At 41.0% G+C, this 23693-nt stretch overlaps 1 protein-coding gene across 1 annotated transcript in view; it reads left to right on the top strand.

Annotated features, from left to right (window-relative positions):
- FBXL13 (F-box and leucine rich repeat protein 13) overlaps positions 1-23693 on the top strand; it is a 202393-nt gene that overhangs the window by 50294 nt on the left and 128406 nt on the right. Inside the window, exon 8 of the mRNA XM_013979811.2 lies at positions 17625-17720. Coding sequence (XP_013835265.2) covers positions 17625-17720 — 96 coding nt within the window. The remainder of the gene's footprint in view (positions 1-17624; positions 17721-23693) is intronic.

The following is a 23693-nucleotide window of genomic DNA, read 5'->3' as shown; positions in this document are numbered from 1 at the left end:
TTGCACTTCTGATGTGCTGCAATGTTGGGAGAGTGAGCTGATTTTGGGGGGAAGATACATTTTAGATTCACTAAATTTGAAATGTCAATGAGACATTAGGTTAGAAGGTCCTAGAAGTATCTGAGAAACCATAAAGTTACATAATCCTACATACAGACCAACTTTTGAGTTAGGTGGTCCAATATTTTTCCCAGGAAGATATTCCTAACAGATATTCTTGGAGTTTTAGAGGACAACATAATAATACCTTTCTTGTCTGAGTTTGGAAGCAGTTGGGAAGAAGACAGATGAAGATCAAAATATTATCAGGAACAGCTAATAGGAACCATGGCTTAAGGTCACTGACCAAAGCCACTTTACTCCTGAATCAGATAGAGTCCCTCTCAGTCACTGCACAGCTTGCACTATTGCAGCCCTCCCTCAGGCTGCTGAGAGCAACCAGGATGCATCTGCTTTCCAGTCAGGGCAGAGTTGCAGGGTTGGTTCCTTCTCACAAATTCTGTAGTCAGGTACATCCCTCCGCTCTTCTTGGGGAGGTATGGGGGGTGGAGAGAGCGAGCCCTGGACTGTTACTGAAGTACTTCCATATGGGAGTATGAGGCCGAGGAAATGAAGCATCTCTAGTAACAGTGATGCTGATGTAGCCTCTAGTCTAAGGCTTTCTGTTCTTGAGAGGCTGTTGACTGTGGGGTGGCATTCTGTTCTTTTTGGGAAGGATGAGATATGTAATTAGCAAGTTGTTTCTCGAAAAAGAGAAAGCAGCTTCCCTAGCTCCCATTGTCCCCTAGCTCCTTCTGCTGCATCCACTAGGAATATGACCAAATTTGTCAATTATTTGAACATGGCTATGATTTTACTTTGTAGTCCTTATGTGGTTACCAATTCCCAGTTCAGCAGTTTATTCTTCTGTCACAGTTTCTAGTCTCAACTCTCTGACTGCCACTCCAGCCACTATCTCGGTTGCTGTCTTTTGAGAATTCTCTCTCTGTAGGTCCTTCATAGGGTGGGATAACCCATGTTTTCTGTTCCACCCTGAGTGGCCCAACCCTTGAAGTACAAGGAAGCTCTCTGGGCAATAGGTGGCCTGGATTTTTGCTTTTTAGGGCTGCACCCATGGCATATGGAAACTCCCAGGCTAGGGGTCGAATCAGACCTGCAGCTGCCAGCCTACACCCTAGCAACATGGATCCAAGCTGTGTCTGCGACCTGCAACACCAGATCCTTAACCCACTGAGTGGGGCCAGGGATTGAACCCTGGGTCTTCATGGATAGTAGTCAGGTTCATTACTGCTGAGCTATGATGGGAACTCCACTTTATACTTTTATACTCAGTTCCCTCCTTATCCTCACCCAGAGGTTTCCCTTCAAGTAGCAATGTGTGTGAAAAGTACACTTTGGTGGCTTACTACTCAATACCGAGTTGGGTGAGAATCAGTGGGAGAAGTAGCACCCAGGGTATGTCTTGTGCAACCAGGTTTAAGTTGATCCTTTTGTGCGGAAAGCTCCATCTCCCAGACAGAGAAATCCAGATGATTTAGGGCTCTAACCAGTTGTGGTTTTCTTCAGGGCTTGAGGATTTCCTCATAGTGCTGCTTGTGTCACGAAGGCATCCTTTGCCAGAGTCATAGGGAGAAGGGAACGTATCAAGCTGAGACCCTCAACCCCATTAGGTCTTATCCCCATCCTGTTCCTGGCTACTGTCACTCCCGAGATTAAACGAAGGTAAATCACTCTACATTCCTGCCTCTACTGCTTTGTTTTCTTTTTCTCATTTCGCTATAACACGGCTTATCTGTTTGGTTTTTCTGAATTTTCTTCTTCTTTTTTTTTTTTTTTTTTGTCTTTCTGTCTCTTCTAGGGCTGCACTCGCGGCATATGGAGGTTCCCAGGCTAGGGGTCGAATCGGAGCTGTAGCTGCCAGCCTATGCCACGGTCACAGCAATGCAGGATCCGAGCCTCATCTGTGACCTACACCACAGCTCACAGCAACGCCAGATCCTTAACCCACTGAGCAAGGCCAGGGATCAAACCTGCAACCTCGTGGTTCCTAGTCGGATTCACTAACCACTAAGCCACGACGGGAACTCCCTGGTTTTTCTGAATCTTCTAATTTGACTTCTATTTCCACTGCATATATATTTTTTTGATTATATCTGCAGCATGTCAAAGTTCTCAAGCCACAGCAGTGTCAATGACCTTAACAGCTGGGCCACCAGGGAACTCCACCACTGCCTAATCTTGATGCCTGCCTGCTTTGCCTATGCAATGGTTTCCTCTTCCAAAGAGTACTTCACTCTCAAAAGTGTCGCAGTTAGAAGAGACATTCCAAGTGTGATCTGATTAGTGTGACATCTAGTGCCAGTGTCACCTCCGTTAAAGTGGACATTCCTGTAGCCCATCTTTGCTCCCACTTTGCCACTGAGGCTGTGCTAGCTAGCATCACCATTGACCTTCAACAGATGATGGCAATGTTATGACTTTATTTGCCTTTCTGCGATCTGACATGGATGACAACTTCTTTAGCATTAAATCTCTCTCTAAATTCAGCCTCGGTGAAAGCCCGCCTTCCTGGTTTTCTCCCAACCTCTCTGAATATTCATTTGAAGATCCCTTCAGGGATAATGTGTTGCCTTTCACTTGTTGTATGATAGTGTTTGCAAAGGCTACACCATTGCTTCTCTGATCTCCCCATTCCATCCTCAGTCTCTGGGGGATGTCAAATATATGCTTCAGGTTATATGCTACTTACTCATGACTCCCAAATCTATATATCTCCAGCCAGCTTTCTCTTTTGAGACTCAGGCCATTATCAGCAATGCCTGCTGAGTGACTCTACCTCAAAGTTCCACAGCGCCTACCACTAGCATGTCCAACTGGAAAATGTCACCTTCTTACTGCTCTTGCGAGACTTCTCCCCACCTCTCCGCATCCCTGACCTTTCTTGGTAAATAGCATCTTCACTTGTCACCCAAAGTAGAGCTGTGAGGGTCATTCTAAACTTATTTTCCTTTCATTCTCCACATGCAATTAGTGATTAACAAATGATACCCATTCAAGATGCTTCTCCACATAGGAATAAATATAAAGTCAGATTTTTTCGTTTTCAAACTCTGCCACATGATAGGGTGCATAGGGTTTTACTGTACTATTTTAAAGCCACAGAATTTAAATTTGTATAAAATGCAACCACACTACACTAAGAACTATGTGAGGATTTCTACCACAAGTTATTTCAGGTAATTCTCCTAAAAGCTTTGTGAAATAGGCACTATTTTTTGTTTTTGTTTTTTGCAAAGAAAAGAAATGATGCTTAGAAAGTAGGTTAAATCACACTGGTATGGTTGGTGTCTGACTGAACAAGTCCTTTCGACATTGCAGAGTGTAAATCATACTCCCTAATACATAGATGAAAATAAATGTCATATTTATTTATTCCCCTATGTCAGGTCAGAGTGCTCCATGTCCCTATCAGCCAGTTAATTCAATCCCAATCATGAGATTTAATTCTAATTCGCCCCCTGGTCCCTGCTCCTTGGCTGTGCAAGAGTCTCAGCGGTCTCTCACAGCCCAAGGAACAAAGAAGAGTGCTGGACTTGAGCCCACACTGGTCACCACGCCTGTGCTTCCTAAGCGGATTCAGTCCCTGATGGCAGGAGGCTCTACAGTTGCTGAACCAAGCCTGGGCACAGGGATTTTTACCATGGTGCTCAAGGCAGGCTTTTTAGAGGTCAGTTGCTGAGGCCTTCAGAGGGCTCCCATTAGGCGACCTGCACCTCTTAGGAGGGTCTGCCTGGGAACACAGCACAGGTGTCTGCCATAAGCTCCCGTTCTTTCCCTAAGTGATGAAATCAGGAGTTGAGGTCGGGTGAATTTGAATCTAGGTCTTATCTTTTCCTCTATGACATTATAATGCCTATCCTTGAACATGTGTTGAACAAAAATGCTGAAGTCTTCTTTATCTGAACTGCTGGCCAGCAGCTCTCCTTTATGGCCCAACCTAAACACAGCAGTTCCTGTTATTTCTGTTCAATTTCATCTTGTTGATTTTGGTTCCGATTCCAATAGTCAGTGAGTGAGCTATGTTGTACAGCCTGTGGAATTCAGTGATTTGGTAAACATGACGCTTTCAGTCTTATCTATGGCGAAAAAAATGTTGAACACAAATCCTGTCTATCCTCCCTTTTTGGGGAGCATTCTGCTGCTCTGAGCTGGGACCTGCTCTCCAGCTTTGTTTTTCAATCAGTTATCTATCCACACTTTTCCCTTTCCCACAAGACCTCATATTATATAGGAGGTGGGGTGGTTTATATGCTAGTGGGACATTGAATCAGAAGCATGATCACCAGGGTGGGGCAAGTTCTGGGTGGAGTGAAGGGAAGACTGTCCCACAGCTGCTCATGATAGGGAAGTGTCTTCAGAGGATTTGGCCAAATAGTCACAGCCAGGGCAGGTAGCAAGCAGGGAAGAATTCCCACCTGGGAGAGTTTTGCATGTAGGTAGAATAGAGCACAGGGATTGGGGTACAGGAGCTGCCAACACGTGGTGATCAGGGACAGGCGGGAGCCATCAACATGTGGTGACCATGGTGACTGGCAGGTGGTCAGGGACAGGTGGTCAGGCAAGCACTGAGGCTCTGTCTGCACGGCTAAAGGACCAGTGCAAGCAATGAAGGACCCCAGTGCAGTGAGGGATGCCAGAGGTACCACATAAAAATACAGGATGCCCGGTTAAATTTACATTTCGGGTAAAGTTTTCTTTTCCTTTTTAGTATAGCTTTGTCTTATACAGTATGTGGTACATACTTACCCTAAAATTTTATTTGTTTATGTAAAATTCAAGTTTAATTGGGCATCTTATGTTTTATATAGCAAGCCTAATCCAGGTAGAACTGGAAAATGGTGTGGAGTCAGGCCCTCCATCTTCAAACTAGGATAATGATGGACATATAACTAGGGTCTTGTAAGAATTAAATTAAGAATTAAAATGGAATGCCTTGCACAGTATAAGTACACAAATAAGTATAAATGTATTTCTATCATCACACAAATTTCTTTCCCGTTTTTACTGAAAGCATAGCATTAAAAAATTTGGTCAGGTAGTTTTTCATAAGCAAAATATCACACAAGCCTGAAGAATGGACAAACTTTTTGAGGGACAGAATTTTTACAATTTGTTGGTACCAAAGAGTGAGTTTTGGGAAATACTCATGATCTGCAAAAATGAAGAGAAGCCAATTAGGGACTGTCATGGTTTTTATGTGTCAACTCGAATGGGCCATGGGGTGCTTGGATATTTGAGTAAATATTAATTCTGGATGTGTCGGTGAGGATGTTTCTGGATAGATTAACATCTGAATTAGGACACTGAGGAAAGCTGATGGCCCTCCCCAGTGTGGGTGAGCATTATCCAAGCCATTAAAGATCTGAACAGAATAAAAGGCTAAGAAAGAATTCTCTCTCTACCTGGCTGCCTTGGAGCTAGGACACTGTTCTCTTGCCTTCTGACTCGGATTAGAAGGGGACCTCATCCCCCACCCTTCCTGTTTCTCAGGCCCTAGGGCTCACACTGGAACTACACTACTGGCTCTCTTGGGTCTTCAGCTTGCCAACTGCCAATCTTGGATTTCTTCTTCTTCTTCTTCTTTTTTTTTTTTTTTTTTAAATGGCTGCACCCACAGCGTATGGAAGTTTCTGGGCCAGGGCTCAAATCTGAGCCACAGTTGCTGTGACACCAGATCCTTTAACTCCCTGTACCAGGCTAGGGGTCCAGCCTGCACCTTCGCAGAGACCTGAGCTGCTGCAGTCAGTTTCTTAACCCATTGTGCCACGGCGGGAACTATAGATCTTAGACTTCTCAGCCTCCGTAATTGTGGGAACCAATTCCTTATTGTGTGTGTATCCTATTGTTTCTCTGGACTAATACAGGGGCAAATGGAGAGAGCAGAGAATTTCTTTCATTTTCTAGATGCTTTCTTTCTTTTTCTAGATATTTTCATAATATCTTACCTTATTTTGATCAGAATTTCTCAAGCTTATTTGGCCACATAATTATTTTTCCTACAACATATTTTTTAATGTTTTAAGTAACACTTACGGAAATAGTGTTCTCTGTACCTCTAGGATCCAGTGCTCGAATGTCAGGCTATAACCACCATGGTTCAGACCTGTATGAAACATATCTGAGACAGTATTTTGACTTTTAGTGGCATTTAGGAAACACAGTAGGATGTTTTTAAGGATATGTTTTCTAGAGAGCATATGTTTCCTTTGAGAATAAGTTTAAATGAGGGAGAAATAGAAAAAAGATACAGAGTGAAAAACTTAGATGTGACTGCTTTTTTCCTTAAGATTCTATACACATGAGAAGCTCACAGTTAAGTTTTTAGAATATCTACCATTTTATACATGAGCTATACTGCATTAAAAACAAAAGTAACTTCCATAGAATGTCCTACTTTGGGGAAGCAGAACAGGAAAGTTGCTAAGAATAGTTCAGGTGTTGTATTAACATGTACATTTTTTAAGATTAAGTTTAAATAGAAGGTGCAGTTTAGCTATTGAAGCAGATTAATTGTTAAGTGTTTTACTCTTGGGAGTTCTATTTCTTTTTTTTCTTTTCTTTTTTTTTTTTTTGTCTTTTTGCTATTTCTTTGGGCCACTCCTGCGGCATGTGGAGGTTCCCAGGCTAGGGGTCGAATCGGAGCTGTAGCCACTGGCCTACACCAGAGCCACAGCAACGCGGGATCCGAGCCGCATCTGCAACCTACACCACAGCTCACGGCAACGCCAGATCGTTAACCCACTGAGCAAGGCCAGGGATTGAACCCGCAACCTCATGGTTCCTAGCTGGATTCGTTAACCACTGCGCCACGACGGGAACTCTGGGAGTTCTATTTCTAATGGGATGTGACTAAATTTTCCTCTAAGTGTTTGGAAGTGAAAGTGTTGTTATACTCTTTGACATGAGATGTTGTGCAAAAAGGAATGGTTACTTTAAACAAGGAACAGGGAACTCTTGCCCTTCCCCTTGTGAAAATTCCATTTTGATTTGGGTGAGAAGAATGACTTCTTTAAATAGCTGAGGTTTACTTTTGAAGAAATTTTATCCTCAAACAAATGGGTGTTTGCAAAATTTTCTTAGGAAAATTTGTCAGCAAAATGATGAAAACCATTACACACTGTCAAGTAGTTTATGTTTGAAAACTGTATAATAATGATGAGACTTTGGAAAAATGTTTCAAAGAGTGTATATGGTGAGGATGAACTTTTATGGTGAAAGGTATTTTCTGACATTCTATTTTAGGCAGGGTGGCAGTCAGGTGAGAAGAACCTATCATTCTACAATGGGGTAAAGATTAGGTGGAAATTGTGTAGGGAAATGAATGCAAAATGTAGAAAGCCAGAGTATGAATTCTGCTCTGGGTAACTGTGTGTTATGGATTGAATGTTTGTGTTCCCACCAGGTTCTATGTTGAAGCATTAACTCCTAATGAGATAGAATTAGGAAGTGGGACTCAGGGAGGAAATGAGGTTTAGATGAGGTCATGAGGGTGGAGACCCCATAATGGAATTGTTGCCCCTAAAAGATGAGGAAGGGGCACCAGAGCTTCCTCTCTTTGTCATGTGAGGACAGCAAGAAGGCCTCTGTCTGCAAACGAGGAAAAGAGCCCTGACCAAGAACCAAATCTTCCAGTCTTTGATCTGGGACTTCTCATTCTCCAGAACTGTGAGAAATAAATGCCTGTGGTTCGAGGCACCCAGCCTATGGTCTTTTGTTAAAGCAGCCTGAGCTGACTGAGACACTGAGTAATTTCACCTCTCTGATCTTCAGTTTCCTGATTTTTATAATGGGATGTGAGCTATAATGTTTGTGAATGAGCCTACCAATATTAAATATGACTAAACCAGTACTAGACAATCCCACTGGTAGATGGTCAATGGGGGAATGGACTCAAGAGATTTACTCTGACATTTAAGGACACTTATGCCCAAGCTGCCTAACAGTGACTTAGATTGCTAGTGAATGTTTAAATACATCCACATCCTAACAGAACTCTATTTTTAATCCCTGGGAATTGTGAAAACTGGCTCTTTTGAGGCAAATTCAGTGTTGCCAAAAAAAATCTTGGGGGAATTTTAATTTTGTCTTAAATTTTGTGTTCTTAATTTTGTTCTATATTTATTCTGATGAAATGAATCTTTCCATACACAGGTTGCCCTCAGGACAGGGGTGACAAGAAATGAGTAGGGTTAAGACTTTGGATTGCCCCAAGGGATCTTGCAGATGCCATAGATCTTTTAGGTTAAGTTCCAGAAGAGCCAACAAGCTGGGCCCATCATGGGCGTGCTGGGGGTGGGGGAGGGTCTACAGGAGTGGTGGCAAACTGTGGCCTGTAGGACAATCTGCCTCCCCCGCCAAACACGCTTGCTCACCTGTTTTTGTATAGATTTCAAACTAAGAATAGTTTTTACATTTTCACATGTGACATGTAAAAAAAAAAAAATGAAAAAAACCCTATTCATCTTTTGATGAACTGTTGCTCAAAGAGCTGGGGACATTGCCTCTCTGCCCACAAAGAGGAAAATATTTACTTTTTGGCCCTTTTCAGAAAATGTTTGCGGATCTCTGATCTAGCAATAATCTAGAAATACTACTGGTTAGTAAGTAGGATCCTGGAAAAAAAAGAGCTGGTAAAAGCATCCTAGAGCCAAAGGCATTTGCTCCTGACTTTGATGATCTATTGGGCGGAGGACTGGCGAGATGTTCACTGCTTTCTAGTTGATCCCTCCCCTCTTCTTGCGAACAGAGCCCTGATTTGGTTCGAGTCCGAGCTCCATGAGCTTCAGTGGAGGATTTTCCCACTCCTAGCCTCCCTTATTGATTGTGTTGTATACTGAAAACTCAATTCCAGTCTAACAACACAGGGATCATTCTCATTTTCTTCCTTTCTACCCTCATAACTACCTTCTCCTAGAAGGAGAACTCTGGCTCCAATTTCCTAATCTCTTTGCTTATTTGATCTATCTGCCCCCTCCCCATGTGTACCAATTTCCATTGTCATGGGCACCGTTCTCAAACAAGTACCCCCCTCCCCCGCCTCCTTTACACTCTCCTGGTTCTGACATTCCACCCAGGCCAGTCCCTCACCCCTGGATGTGCTTCCCAGCCCACTAAGCTCCACCTCCAGCCTGCAGTGTGACCATCTACCTTACCTCCCTTGGGATCCCCACTCTTTGACTCTGTCCTGTGCACTTGGGCACTAAGCCCTGGGCCAGGCCAGCCTCCTCATGCTGCTGGGTTCTACCTCCCACTCTTTGCCCTCCTCCCCCAACCCCCATCATTTGCCCATGCCTCACTTAGATGCCCACCTCCTTCACTGAAGCTCAAACATCTGCACTGGGTAGTCCTTCTAAGTGGACCCCCTGCTCTGAGGGAGATTATTACCCACGTTCCATGCAAATGCCTACTTTGTCAGCCCCAACTAATGGGTTTAGAAAGAGGAAGGGATCAAGTTTTCACAGCTCTCCCTGTTTTGTTTTGTTCCTGAGCAGAGGATGAGGCCTACCTGAAGGTTGTGAGATGGGCTTTGGCACATATGTACAATGGGTCAAAACTGAACCTTTAATCTTTATTATATTTTATTTTCTATCAAGAGAAAGAGTCCTCTCTGTTTCTCTGACTTTGAGGTGTGGTCTCTTGGTTACAGAACTCACTAACAGACTCATCTACTCAGTCACGGGATAGAGGTAGTACCAGTCAGTGGTACCTGACTTCGCTTAATGAAAATCAGCCTTTCACAGGCAGGTTTTTCTCATTTCTACTTTTTCCTATTTTATAAACCTTGCCAAATACAGATGGGAACTCTCTTCAATTTGACCAAGTGACTTCAACAATACAGTTCTCGCAAAATGACCTGGCCGGTGTGCAAGTAATGGTATGTCATAAACTGCACGCTACACAGCTGCCAAGGAGGCATGGTAACTGTTACTTGATGGTGCACACTGCCACATAATTTTGTGATGCATAAATTCTGTCTAATTTAGAAGATTTATACTTTAACATTTCTTCCCTCCAGTGCCAATAGTATCTGGATTTATTTTTATTTGGTTTCCACTGTGCTTACAGCGAGAACTCCCACATGAAATGCATTACTATCTAGGCAATCTAACAAATAAGGGCTGGTATTATTGGAGAGCAGATTTAGTTCTCATGAAGTTCTTTGCTCTGAGAGCTGGCTTGCCTTGCAAAGCAAGGAATTACAAAATCTTAGAATAAGAGACCCTTTGTTCTAGAAGGAACTTAAAGTTCATCGCCTCCAACAGGCTCCTCCACCCCAAGTCAGTATCCCCTTGGTAACACACCCAATGTTCTATCACAGCCAGTGAGCAGACACCCTCCTCGTCAGCCCACCCCACCTTAGCTCTTTCGTGATCCTTCTCCCTGCTCTTGTGTGGAACACATGTGCTGATACATGTTCTAATATCAATCAAATGCCACAGCGTGTTAGAGAATATATTTCATTTTCACCATGAACGTCATAAATTCTTTTCTTTTGGAACTTGCTTGTTTTGGAGAGCAGAGAATTACAAAATCCTAAAATCATAGGTTTTGTGCCAGAAGGGACTAGCCTAGAGGTCTTTCCTTATGTCAAGCTGAAATCTGTCCGCTGTCAATCTCCTGCCAGCGACCCAGGTCTATCATTTGAAGTCAAAATGAAAATAGGTGTTGTACTCCGGGTGCTTCAGCTTATTAACATTTCATAGTCTCCCCATCCAAAGAACCATTCAGGAGGGGTGAGGAGGGGGAAGGAGGCATGAAAGGTCTCAGACTCTAGGCAGATTTTCCTGCAGCTGCTGCCATAGCCCTTAGCTAGGATTATAAACCACGAGGACTCAGTGTGACCCATTAGGGGCAGAGCAGTCTTCCTTAAACTAGTGAATTATTTTTCTTTTGTTCTCCCCATACGAGGGGTACAAGATTCTTCTCTCCTATTTTGTCTTCTTTGTTAACATCCCTCCAATTCTCTTGTGATGTGGGCTTTCATTTGCCTAGCTCACTTCACTTTTATCGGGGTTTGTTGTTGCTGTTGTTGTTTCGGCCACACCCATAGCACAAGGATGTTCCCAGAGCAGGGATCAAATCTGTGCCACAGCTGTGACAATGCTGGATCCCTAACCTATGGTGCCACCAGGGAACTCCTCACCTCATTGTTTTTACAACCACTAGATGTTCTTTCTTCTCCAAAAGGCCTCTAACTCCCCTTGGCACACAGTGCATACTGAATGATACATATTAAATGGGAAGATTAAATAGCCTCATACTTCATACTTATACTTCATAGAGTTTCAGTGGTATTAAGTTTTCTTAAAACTTCCCTTTTTCTTTTCTGTTACATCTTGTCAGTTTTTTGTTTGTTTCATTTTTGGTTTGGGTTAGAAATGTCTTGCACAGAATAACCACACAGTAATTATCTACAGAATTAAATTAGAAATCCATGCTTACCTGCCCTGATGTTCTTTCCAGGTTTCCATGTTGGCAAGAGTCTGTGATCCTTGTGGAGTTATTTTCAATTTTTCCAAGTATAAATACATATGAACGTTTTAAAATGCTCAATGTATATTGCACAACAATGGCATGACTCCCTAGGAGAAAGTATAAGTTTATGGTAATTGCACTTAAATTCTTAACAGAAATTTATTCCACACTGAGATGTGAAACACCCAGACTTTTAAATATTTCTGGGCAGTGTTCTGTAGAATTAGTAACGTACGACTGTTGTAGAGTAGGTACATAACAATGAGTGTTAAGTGAACTAGTGAGTAAATTAATACCATATACTGGAAAAGACATTGTATGGTCTTTGTCTATTAGCCCTTTGCTTTTCTACTAGGTAGACAAGAATGCAGGAATGCCTTTCAGATAAAAGCCTGACTCCATTTATGTAAGAATTTGCACCTAGATAGTGGGTACAATCCAGTCAGAAATGGACTTTCTTTTGGTTATAAATAATATTCTGTTAGATTTTGTCATTGAAAATAATTTAATCATATGATATGAAAAAATAAACCTTTTAAACTTAACATTAAAGATCACACAATGGCAACACAATCAGGAGCCTGGTTTTAACTATCTGGCCATGAATCACAATAGTCATCACAAAATTTTCAGTATGGAAGAGGTTTGACAAGATTATCCCACCAAAGACTCTCATTTTGTAGATGTGAAGACAGACTCAGGGGAGTTAGGTAATTAAACTGAGTAGCCTGACTCCAAAATTCATGTCCAAGCAGAGCTTAAGAATGTGCCTTTATTTGGAAATAGACGTAATTGGCTAAGATAAGGTCACACTACATTAGGGTGAGTCTTAAATTTTGTGACTGGTTTCTTCATAGAAGGGTGATTCAGATACACAGAAACGCATTGGAGGGAAGAAGGCTGTGTGATAAAGACTGGAGGGATGTAGCTATAAGCCAAGGAATGGTAATGAATGCCAACAAACACCAGAAGCTAGAACAAGGCAAAGAGGGAGCCTCCTCTAGGGCTTTCAGAGGGAGCATGGCAATGCTGACATTGATTTCAGATTTCTAGCCTTTTCTATTGTTGTTAGTCACCCAGTTTGGGATAATTTGTTATAGCTGCCATAGGAAACGAAGACAATAACCTTCCAAGGAGTAGCTGTGATCCTGGAATAAAGGCTCAATCTTCCCTGAGCAGTGGTTCATTTCCTGTGTGTTTTGGGGACTCAGAAGAGCTCTCTTCAGTGACTTTAAGTCTTCATTAGTTCAATTACAGTTTGTCTCCCTCAGGGCTTTGCTTTCTTTTTTTTTTTTTTTTTTTTTTTTTTTTTTTTTTTTTTTTGGTCTTTTTGCTATTTCTTGGCCGCTCCGCGGCATATGGAGTTCCCAGGCTAGGGTCAATCGGAGCTGTAGCCACTGCCTACACCAGAGCCACAGCAACGCGGAATCCGAGCCACGTCTGCAACCTACACCACAGCTCACGGCAACGCCGGATCCTTAACCCACTGAGCAAGGGCAGGGACCGAACCCGCAACCTCATGGTTCCTAGTCGGATTCGTTAACCACTGCGCCACGACGGGAACTCCAGGCTTTGCTTTCTATCTCCTCACGCTAAGTGGTTCTTATCCAACTCTTCCACAAGTCATTTATTTTCATGTCTCTTATACTCTCAGAAATTCGGCCCTATGTTTCTACTCTTATTCTGTCCTGCTACTTCTCATTCCTAGGTTGTTTTCACCTCTGGATATACACCATGGCATAATACTTCCTCAAGCATAATACATGTATAGAACTGTACGTGCAGTTTTTAGGCCATCTGATTGACCATAATATCTTTCCAATGCTTCTTGGCCATTACAATGACTGACTTAACTGGTGGCATATTTTCCCCTTTTCATCACATAATACCAAAGGTAAATTTTTAATTTTCTTGATAAAGACATTTGATGCACAAAAAGTTTTAAATTTTGATGAAACCCTATTTATTTATTTTTTCTTCATCGCTCATACTTTTGTTGTCATATCTAAGAGTCCATTGCTAAGCCCGAGGTCATGAAGATATACCCCTATGTTTCCCCGTAAGAGTTTTATAGTTTTCAGCTCTTATATTTAGGTTACTGATCCACTGTTAGTTAATTTTGTATATGCTGTGAGGAGGAGGTACAAATTTATTCTTTTGCATTTTGATATCCAGTTGTCCTGGCACCATTTGTTGAAGAGACTCTTCCTGCCACATTGAATGGTCTTGATGTATAGGTTTATTTCTGGACTCTCAATTCTACTGCAATAGTCTATATGTCTATCCTTATGCCAGTATCATGCTGTTTTGATTACTGTCATTTTGGAATAAGTTTTGAAATTGTGAAGTATGCTCCTCTAAATTTGATTTTCTTTTTCAAAGCTATTTTAGCTATTTGGACCCTCGCAGTTCCATATGAATTTGAGGACTGGCTTTTCCATTTCAGAAAAAAAGAGCCATTGGCATTTCGATTGGCATAGGATTGTATTGAATCTGTAGATCACTTTGGGGGAGTATTGACATCTTGATGTTTTCCTTGTTAGTACTATCTATTCCTTGGATATTTGACAGAATATTCTTAGAAAACCTTTGGACCTGTGGGGTTTTTTTTGGTGTTTATTCATAGGCAAATTTCAAATTCTGATTCAACTCCTTTTATTGTTATTGTTACTATGTCTTCCAATCTATGAACATGGGCTATCTTTGCATTTATTTAGATATTCTTTAATTTCTTTCAGTAAAGCTTTGTTGTTTTTAGTGTACTAGTCTTTCATCTCCTTTATTAAATTTATTCCTCTGTATTTTATTCAAAAGTGGTGTCGTCAAATATTAGCATTATCTAGTGTTTTTGTTTCACCTTGTTTTTATACCCCCATATTAATTATCATCATTATATGTTTTCGTAAGTTTACTGGCTTTATTTCTATGCTTATTAGTTTCATTGTCCATCATTATTATTTCATCTCACTCCTTTCCTCTGATTTCAATGTCCTTTAGAATTTCTCTTGTGATGAGTCTTTTCCGGCCAACTCTCTCCATCTTTGTCTTAGACTGCCTTTATTTAATACTCATTCTTGAATTATAATTTACTTGCAAGTGGTATCTGAGATTGATAAGTATTTCCTGCTGCCTTCTGCTTTCTGTGATCACCATCTAAATGGCATTCTTTTGTAGGCATCTCTGCCTTGTTGTGTTTAAGGTTTTCCTTTGCTTATGGCCTTTTGCAATTTCGCTATGAAGACATGACATCTTGATTATTTTGTCTAGGGTTTCTTATGCTTCTTGAAACTGAGAATTGTTGCTTTTCATCAGTTCTAAAGAATTTTTAAGTTTTGCTTTGATTCCATTCTCTCCAGTACTTCCTTCTGGAAATTCTATAAAAATATATAGAATGTTGGACCTTTTTGTGTTACTTAATGTGTCTCTTAACCCCCTTTATATTTTCAGTCTCTTTATCTCTGTCTTAACCTCTGTAATTTCTCAATCCATAATGCAGTTTGTTATTTCTTATATCAGCTGGGTTTCATCTGCTTCTTAACTGAGTTTTAGTTTCAAACATTATATTTTTTAATTCCTGGGAATTTTGTTTTTAAGGTGAAACTACCCAGTCCTTTTTCAACAACAGCTTTTCTCAAGAATTCCTTAATGCTTCATCACTTTAATATTTTCATAATTACCATCTGACAATTTTATTAACAAAGTTAAAATTTTTCTGCTGTTGATCTTGTTGGATTTTTTTCTCTCCTGAGTTTTGCAATTTTTATTGAGAGCTCATTTTGTTGGGACCTAACCTATAGGAATTCTATAAGGCCTGGTTTGAGGGTGTGTCTCTCTAGAGGGATGGTATTTCTTTCTGCTAAATGTCCCAAAGTTACGACCAAGTTGGAAGCTCTTTTCTTGTTACTGTATCAAATACTATTATGAAGGTAATAAATTCAAGTTAGAGTTCACAAATAATTAAAATTCAAGTTAAATCCACATAATAGCTAGTCTTTTGTTGCCAATCCTTTGGGAAATTTTTTTTTTTTTTCATCCTAGGCTAGGTACTTTAGTTTTTCTGTTGTCAATAAAGAGTTTTTTGTTTTGTTTTTAAATCTCTCTTTCACAATACTAGATTTCTCTTTTTCTCTCTGCCTCTTCTCTTTCTTTCTCTGACTGGGTTTTAACTTTTAACTTTATACAGGCCTAGTAACTTTTTCTACTGCTGCATGGCCAGTAAAATCTGAACCGATTAGTAATGAAAATCAGCAACCCCCTCCACTGTTATCCCATTCCCATTCCAAGCACCTATAGCATGAATACCTTACTGTGAATTGGGTTTACAAAGACTGGAGCCCTGGATACTTTCCTTATTTTCTTGAAAACTTGGTTTTATATATATATACAAATATATATAAGTGTTTTAGAGATTAGAAAAGTGATTACTCAGGGTTATGGTGTAGGAGAAAGAGGGAGAGTTTGGAAAAAGAGTATAAATTGTCAGCTATAAGATGCATAAGATCTGAGAATATAAAGTAGCATATGGCAACCATGGTTATAACACTGTGTTGTATAACTGAAGTTTGCTAACAGAACAGAACTTAAATGTTCTCATCAAAACTTAAAATAAAGATAACTATGTGAGGTGTTGGATCTGTTTAACTAGATGGGGGAATCCTTTGACAATGTATACATATATCAAGTCGCTATGATGTACAATTTAAAGATCTTACAAATTTAGGAGCTTCTGTCGTGGCGCAATAGAAATGAATCCGACTAGGAACCATGGGGTTGCAGGTTCGATCCCTGGCCTCGCTCAGTGGGTTAAGGATCCAGCATTTCCATGGGCTGTGGTGTAGGTCACAGACGTGGCTCGGATCTGGCATTGCTGTGGCTGTGGCATAGGCTGGCAGGTATGGCTCCAATTTGACCCCTAGCCTGGGAACTTCCATGTGCCACAGGTATGGCCCTAAAAAAAAGACAAAAGACAATAAATAAATAAATAAATAACAAATTTATGTCAATATACTTCAATAAGGCTGAAATTTTATAAATTTTAAAAGACATTTTTTTTTCTTTTGTCTTTTTAGGGCCACACCTGTGACATATGGAAGTTCACTGGCTAGGGGTTGAATTGGAGCTTTAGCTGCTGGTCTATGCCACAGCCACAGCAATGTGGGATCCAAGCCACATCTGCAACCTACACTAGAGCTCATAGCAATGCTGGATCCTTAACCCACTGAGTAAGCCCAAGGATCAAACCCATACTCTCGCGGATACTAGTCAGATTCGTTACTGCTGAGCCACGATGGGAACTCCAAAAAGAAATGTTTTTAAATGTTTGTTTTAGCATTTATGATGTTTTGTATAAAAAAGATTTCCAAGTTTTCTAGTCTACCATTTTTCCAGACATAGAAGCCCAGGTAGGTTTATTGATCTTTCTCAGGAATTTTATAACTTGAAAAGGAATCCGGTTCAGTTCAGCAAGCAGTTACTTAATGCCTTCCATGTACCAGATACTATTTAGGAAAATTATTCACTTTCTAGAAGTATTCTACTTTCATTCAGAAGATAAAGTATATCTATCTTCCTCACTATCCTTCAGCACTATCAATTTAAAAAATCTCATTATATCAAATGCATCAGTTAAGTTTTAGTACTCTAGATGAAATTCCTAACTTCAGATAAAATTCAAGCATGTAAACCCCTGCTACTACAATAGATGGATTACATTACCATTATAACACACACACACACACACACACACACACACACACACACACACACACACACACGTAAGTGGAAAAGTTACATCAAAATTCACATATTTTTATTTATTTTATTTTATCTTATTTTTATTTTTATTTTTGTCTTTTCCAGGGCCACACCCATGGCATATGGAGGTTCCCAGGCTAGGGGTCTAATCGGAGCTATAGCCGCAGGCCTACACCATAGCCACAGCAATGCGGGATCCTTAACCCACTGAGTGAGGCCAGGGATCGAACCAGCAACCTCATTGTTTCTAGTCGGATTCATTAACCATTGAGCCATGACGGGAACTCCAAAATTCACATATTTTTAAAAGTTGTATTTTTTTCCTTTGTGTTTAGATTTTTTCCTACCTCAGTTTAAGAGATATGATACTATGTGGTCAAGTTAATCGCTCCTGGCTGTCAATGACACAAATGAACTCATTGTGGACTGGTGTAAGTAGATGCTACCTGAAGCTATGTCTTTATTCTGGTTCTTAAAGGAGAGGAGACTGCTTTAAAGCCACGTGTAATCGGGACTATATTCTTCCCTGCTTCAAAACATGAAGCCACAAAAAATAGGTTCATTTGTTTCTCTTTGGTCTAGGCACAAGCCTAAAGGACAAGATTACAAAATAGTTACTTTAAGAGTATTTTCTAATTTAAGTAGAAGAAACAAATTGAATATTATTTTTGGATTGAAACAAAGCTCCATTATATCTGAGTTAGTTTCAACATTCCCTTACTCAAGAAGCTGCAGAGATAAATTGAGAAAATTCAAGCAAGGCTTCCTGTAGAGCCTGTCATGAGGGCAGCACTGAACAGATACTAGCTACCAGGAGGGGGTAAGGTGGCGGAGGAGTAGGACATGGAGCACACTCTTTCCAACAAATAGATCAGAAATAACATCTACATGTGGAATGATTCTCACAGAACATCTACAGAATGCTGTCAAAAGAGCTCAGATTTCCAAAAGGGCAAGAAAATCCCCACATGGGAAGAAAAACGAGAAGAGACAGAGAGGAATTGGGATGGGATCTGTGAAAGAGGAAAGCTTACTGCACGCTGGGAAGGCTCCTCACTGGTAGAGAGACCTGCCAGGAGAGAGGGGGAGCTTTGGAGCCTCGGAGGAAACTGATTTGCAGAGGGCAAAGTAGAGTCAGTTGGTACCACCAGCCAGCTGAGGCAGACGGGGACTGGGTGCCGAGGCTGGGGCTTCAGAGGTCATGGCCAGGAAGTGGCCTGGAGTGGGCTGTGAGGAGACAACCAGAGGGAGCTAGGGTGTGATGCACCATAACCAAGGGAGTATGGGAAGAAAACTGAGGCTGCTGGAGAGGAAGGCACCAGTGTTGGAGGCGGGGAGAGGGATGGGGCAAGACTGCCCAGAGGTGTTTCTTTCTTCATGTGAAGGCTCTCAGGCCACAGGGCACTACTTGCATGAGCTCCAAGGATGGGTACCAGCCACTGCTGTCCTTTGGACTCCAGAGGTGGGAACAGGTCTTTGCCTCCACTGAGGGTCTCACAAACAGGTAGCAGTTTTCCTTTCTGGGAAAACATGTGGGGTTGTTGTTGCTGCTACCCTAGAGGGCCTGTGACCAAGACCAGGCACCAAGGTCACCCCCACCTTCCCAGAAGCACACATGGCTTGCACCATGTTCCCAAGGGGTCCCGACTGGGCACAAACCACTGCCCCTGACTCTGAGAGTTTAAAAGGTCTGCTGCCATTGCCACCGAGGGTCCTGTGACCAGGCACTGACCTCCGCCTTTACTTCTTCAGGAGCATGTGTGGCCCACAGCCACCACTGCAGGGCCTGCAACCAGATGCCAATTGGTGGCCACTGCCACCAGGGTCAAGAAAGGGTTGTGTAAGCCACTGTCACTTGTCTTGTGGACTATATCCCTAGCTGCTGCCCAGCTCTGAGTGTGCACCTGAGCTGCTACCACTACTGATAACTCCAGGACCAGACACCAGCTGCACACTTACCCCATCTGCACACTTACCATCAATGGGATAATAGCCAGTACACACTGAGGAAAGAGATGACAGGCACCCATACTAAAAACAGCCCTGCAACTAAGGAGAAAGAGCTGAAATCTTGCCTCCCAACTGTGTGAACTGTGGATTTGCACCTCCACTGCTGGCCTTATAAATTCAGCACTGGTAGAACACTTGAATGGACACTGAGTGTTCCCAATTCTGAGACTGGTCTGGCTTTAGCAGCTGTGGGCTCTGTGGGCATGTACCTATGGGGGTTGGAAAAGGCCAGAGTCTGAGATGCCTCCATAGATCCCACAGCAGGCCCAAGTGCATGAATAGTGCAGTGCCTGGTCCTCACCTCAGTGGATCTGTGCTGGTGACCCAGTGAAAATAATGCCTGAGAGACACAAAGGCCAATTACAAATATACCCACAGCTAAGGTGTGACTGAGAGCAGTGCCAACAACAGTGCACTCTGTGAGTCCACACACTGAGAAAGAGGTGACACAACAGACCACACTCACAGGTGAACAGCTCCAGCAGAGGAATTCTCAGTGAGTCTTTTCCCAGTTGGGGTACTACAAACCAATATACCTTGCACTACAGATCAGAACACAGCTCAGAAACAAATCTGGGGATCTGGGGGCTCCTACTACAATAAGTAGGGGAGAAGATGTTGCCCCTTACAGGGTAGTGAAACCACAGAGCAAACAGAAGACCCTGTTCAATATCCAGTGCAGGCTCATGTCACCACAACATCAAGCACACCTCTTATCAAGGGGATAAAAGCCATCACACACTGAGGAAAGAGGTGACAGTCTGCCTAAAATCATACTGAGCAAATAGCCACCTCTAAAAACCCTCCTTGATATGGCCCTGACCATTAGAGGGACAAGACCCAGCTCCACCAACCAGTGAGAAGGCACCAGTTCCTCAAACCAGGAAGCCTGCCCAAGCCCCTGGGCCAACTTTCTTTTTCTTTAGTAAGAGAAACTAAAACCATGTAGTCTGCAGAAAGGAGACCACAAACATAGAAAGTTAAACAAAATGAGATGACAGAAAAATATGTTTCAGACAAAGGAAAAAGATAAAAACCCACAAAAACAACTAATTGAAGAGGAGATAGGAAATCTACTTGAAAAAAAATTAAGAGTGGAGTTCCTGCTATGGCTCAGTGGGTTAAGAGTCTGAATAGAGCTGGCTCAAATCACTATAAAGGTGAGAGTTTGATCTCTGGCCTGGCACAGAGGGTAAAAGGATCCAGCACTGCTGCAGCTGTGGCTTGGGTTTGATCCCTGGCCCAGGAACTTCCATATGGCACTGGTGCAGCCATAAAAAGAAAAAAACAAAACAAAACAAAGTAATGATAGTAAGGATGAAGCAAGATCTTGGAAAAAGAATGGGTGCGGAGTTTCCATTGTGGTGCAGTGGTGGAGTTCCTGTCGTGGTGCAGTGGTTAAGGAATCCGATTAGGAACCATGAGGTTGTGGGTTCGATCCCTGGCCTTGCTCAGTGGGCTAAGGATCCGGCATTGCCGTGAGCTGTGGTGTAGATTGCAGACGTGGCTCGGATCCCGTGTTGCTGTGGCTCTGGCGTAGGCTGATGGCTACAGCTCCGATTCGACCCCTAGCCTGGGACCCTCCATATGCCACAGGAGTGGCCCAAGAAATGGCAAAAAGACAAAAAAAAAAAAAAAAAAGAACCAAAATGTTTTAAAGATGAGAGATGGAAAAGCAAAACTTAAAAAAAAAAAAAAAAGAATAGGTGCACAGATCAAGAAGTTATAAGAAATGTTTAACAAAAAGCTGGAAGATTTTTTTTTGTCTTTTCTAGGACCACACCCACAGCATATGGAGGTTCCCAGGCTAGAGGTCTAATCAGAGCTGTAGCCACCAGCCCATACCATAGCCACAGCAACATGGGATCCTTAACCCACTGAGCGAGGACAGGATAGAACCTGCAACCTCATGGTTCCTAGTTGGATTCGTTAACCGTGGTGCCATGATGGGAACTCCAAAAGCTGGACGATTTAAAGAGCAAGCAAACAGAAATGAATAATACAATAGCTGAAATGAAAAATATACTAGAAGGAATCAACAGCAGAATAAATGAGGCAGAAGAGTGAATTAGTGATGTGGAAAACAGAACTAGTGGAAATCACTATGACAGAAAAGAATAAAGAAAAAAGGAATGAAAAGAAATGAGGACAGTCTAAGAGACCACTGAGACAATATTAAATGTACCAATATTCCCATGATAGGGGTCTCAGAAGGAGAGGAGAAAAAGAAAGGGCCGAGAATATATCTGAAGAGATTATAACTGAAAATTTTCCTAATATAGAAAGGAAACACTTAAGTAGAGGCATTGCAGAGAGTTCAATACAGGATAAAACCAAGGAGGAATACATTAACATACATATTAATCAAAAACTAAATACAAAGAAAAATATTAAAAGCAACAAGGAAAAAGCAACAAATAACATACAAATGAACCCCCATAAGGTGATCAACTGATTTTTTGACAGGAATGCTATCATCCAGAAGGGAGTGGCAAGAGACATTTAAAGTGATAAAGGGAAAAAACTTTCAACCAAGAATACTTTGCATAGTAAGGCTCTCATTCAGATCTGATGGAAAGACCACACTTTATAGACATGCAAAAGCTATAAAAATTTAGCACCATCAAAGCAGCTTTACAACAAATGCTTCAGGAACTTCTCTAGTTTGAAAAGAAAAAAAAAGGGCTACAACTAGAAACAAAAAATTATGAATAGGAAAGATTACCAGTAAAGGCAAACAAGAAATAAAAGTAGGACATCATCCACAGACAAATATGATATCAAAATCAGCAAACTTGAGAGGAGGAGAGGATGAATGCGGAATATTGAAAATGCATTTGAAATTAAGAGGCCAGCAACTTAAAACAATTTTGTATACATATAGAATGCTATATTAAAATTTAGTGAGAAAACAAATGAAAAACCACAATAGACATACTCATAAAAAAGAAAAAGCAATTCAAATACAACACTCAAAACAGACATTAAATGACAACAGAAGAGAGCAAAAGAGCAAGGGAAGAAAAAAGCCTAACAATAACAAATCTAAAACCATTAAGAAAATGGCAATAAGTACATACATATGAATAATTACCTTGAAGGTAAATGGACTAAGGGCTCTGACCAAAACAAACAAACTAACAAAAAACACAGACTGGCTGAATGGATATGAAAATAAGACATATATACATATATGCTGTCTACAAGAGACCCACTTCAGACCCAGTGAAACATATGGAATGAAAGTGAGAGAACGGAAGAAGATATTCCATGGAAGTAGAAATCAAAAGAAAGCTGCAGTAGCAATACTCATATCAGACAAAATAGTCTTTAAAATAAAGACTTACAAGACACAAAGAAGACACTCCCTAACTATCAAGGGATCAATTCAAGAAGAAAATGTATCAACTATAAATATATATGCACCCAACATAGGAGCACTTCACTTTATAAGGCAACTGATAACAGCCATAAAATGAGAAATCAACAATAACACAATAGTAATGGGGGACTTGAACATCCCACTTTCAGCAATGGACAGATCATCCAGACAGAAAATCAATACAGAAACACAGGTCTTAAATGATACATTATGTCAGTTAGACTTAATGATATTTATAGGACATTTCATCCAAAAGCAGCAGAATATACTTTCTACTCAAATGCACATCAAACATTCTCTAGGATAGATCATATCTTGGGTCACAAATCAAGACTAGGTAAATTTTAAAAAGTGAAATCATATCAAACATTTTTCTGACCATAACACTGTGAGACTTGAAATCAACCACAGGAAAAACAAAAAAAAAAACAAAAAACAAACAAACAAAACCCCAAGAAACACAAACACGTGGAGACCAAACAATATGCTACTAACCAATCAATGGATCACTGAAGAAATCAAAAAGGAAAGCAAACAATACCTAGACCAAATGAAAACAAAAACACAATGATCCAAAACCTATGGGATGCGCAAAAGCAGTTCTGAGAGGGAAGTTTATAGCAATACAAGGTTACTTCAGGAAACAAACAAACAACAAACAAAAAAGCCTCAAATAAACAACTTAACCTCACACCTAAAGCAAGTAGAGAAAGAAGTACAAACAAAACCCAAAGTGAGTAGAAGGAAAGAAATCATAAATATCAGAGCAGAAATAAATGAAATAGAAACAAAGAAATAATAGAAAAGATCAATGAAACTAAAAGCTAGTAATGTGAAAAGATCAACAAAATTGACAACCAGACTCATCAAGAGAAAAAGGGGGAAGTCTCAAATCAGTAACTTTAGAAATGAAAAAGGAGAACTCTACAACAGAAATACAAAGGATCATAAGAAATACCCAGGATCATAAGGGACAAGCAACTATATGCCAATAAAATGGACAGTCTAGAAG

Source organism: Sus scrofa, chromosome 9 (genome assembly GCF_000003025.6).
Source record: "Sus scrofa isolate TJ Tabasco breed Duroc chromosome 9, Sscrofa11.1, whole genome shotgun sequence".
NCBI classification, from domain to species: Eukaryota; Metazoa; Chordata; class Mammalia; order Artiodactyla; family Suidae; genus Sus; species Sus scrofa.
Note: the sequence above shows the minus strand (reverse complement) of the source record. Positions and strands in the feature narration are given on the sequence as shown.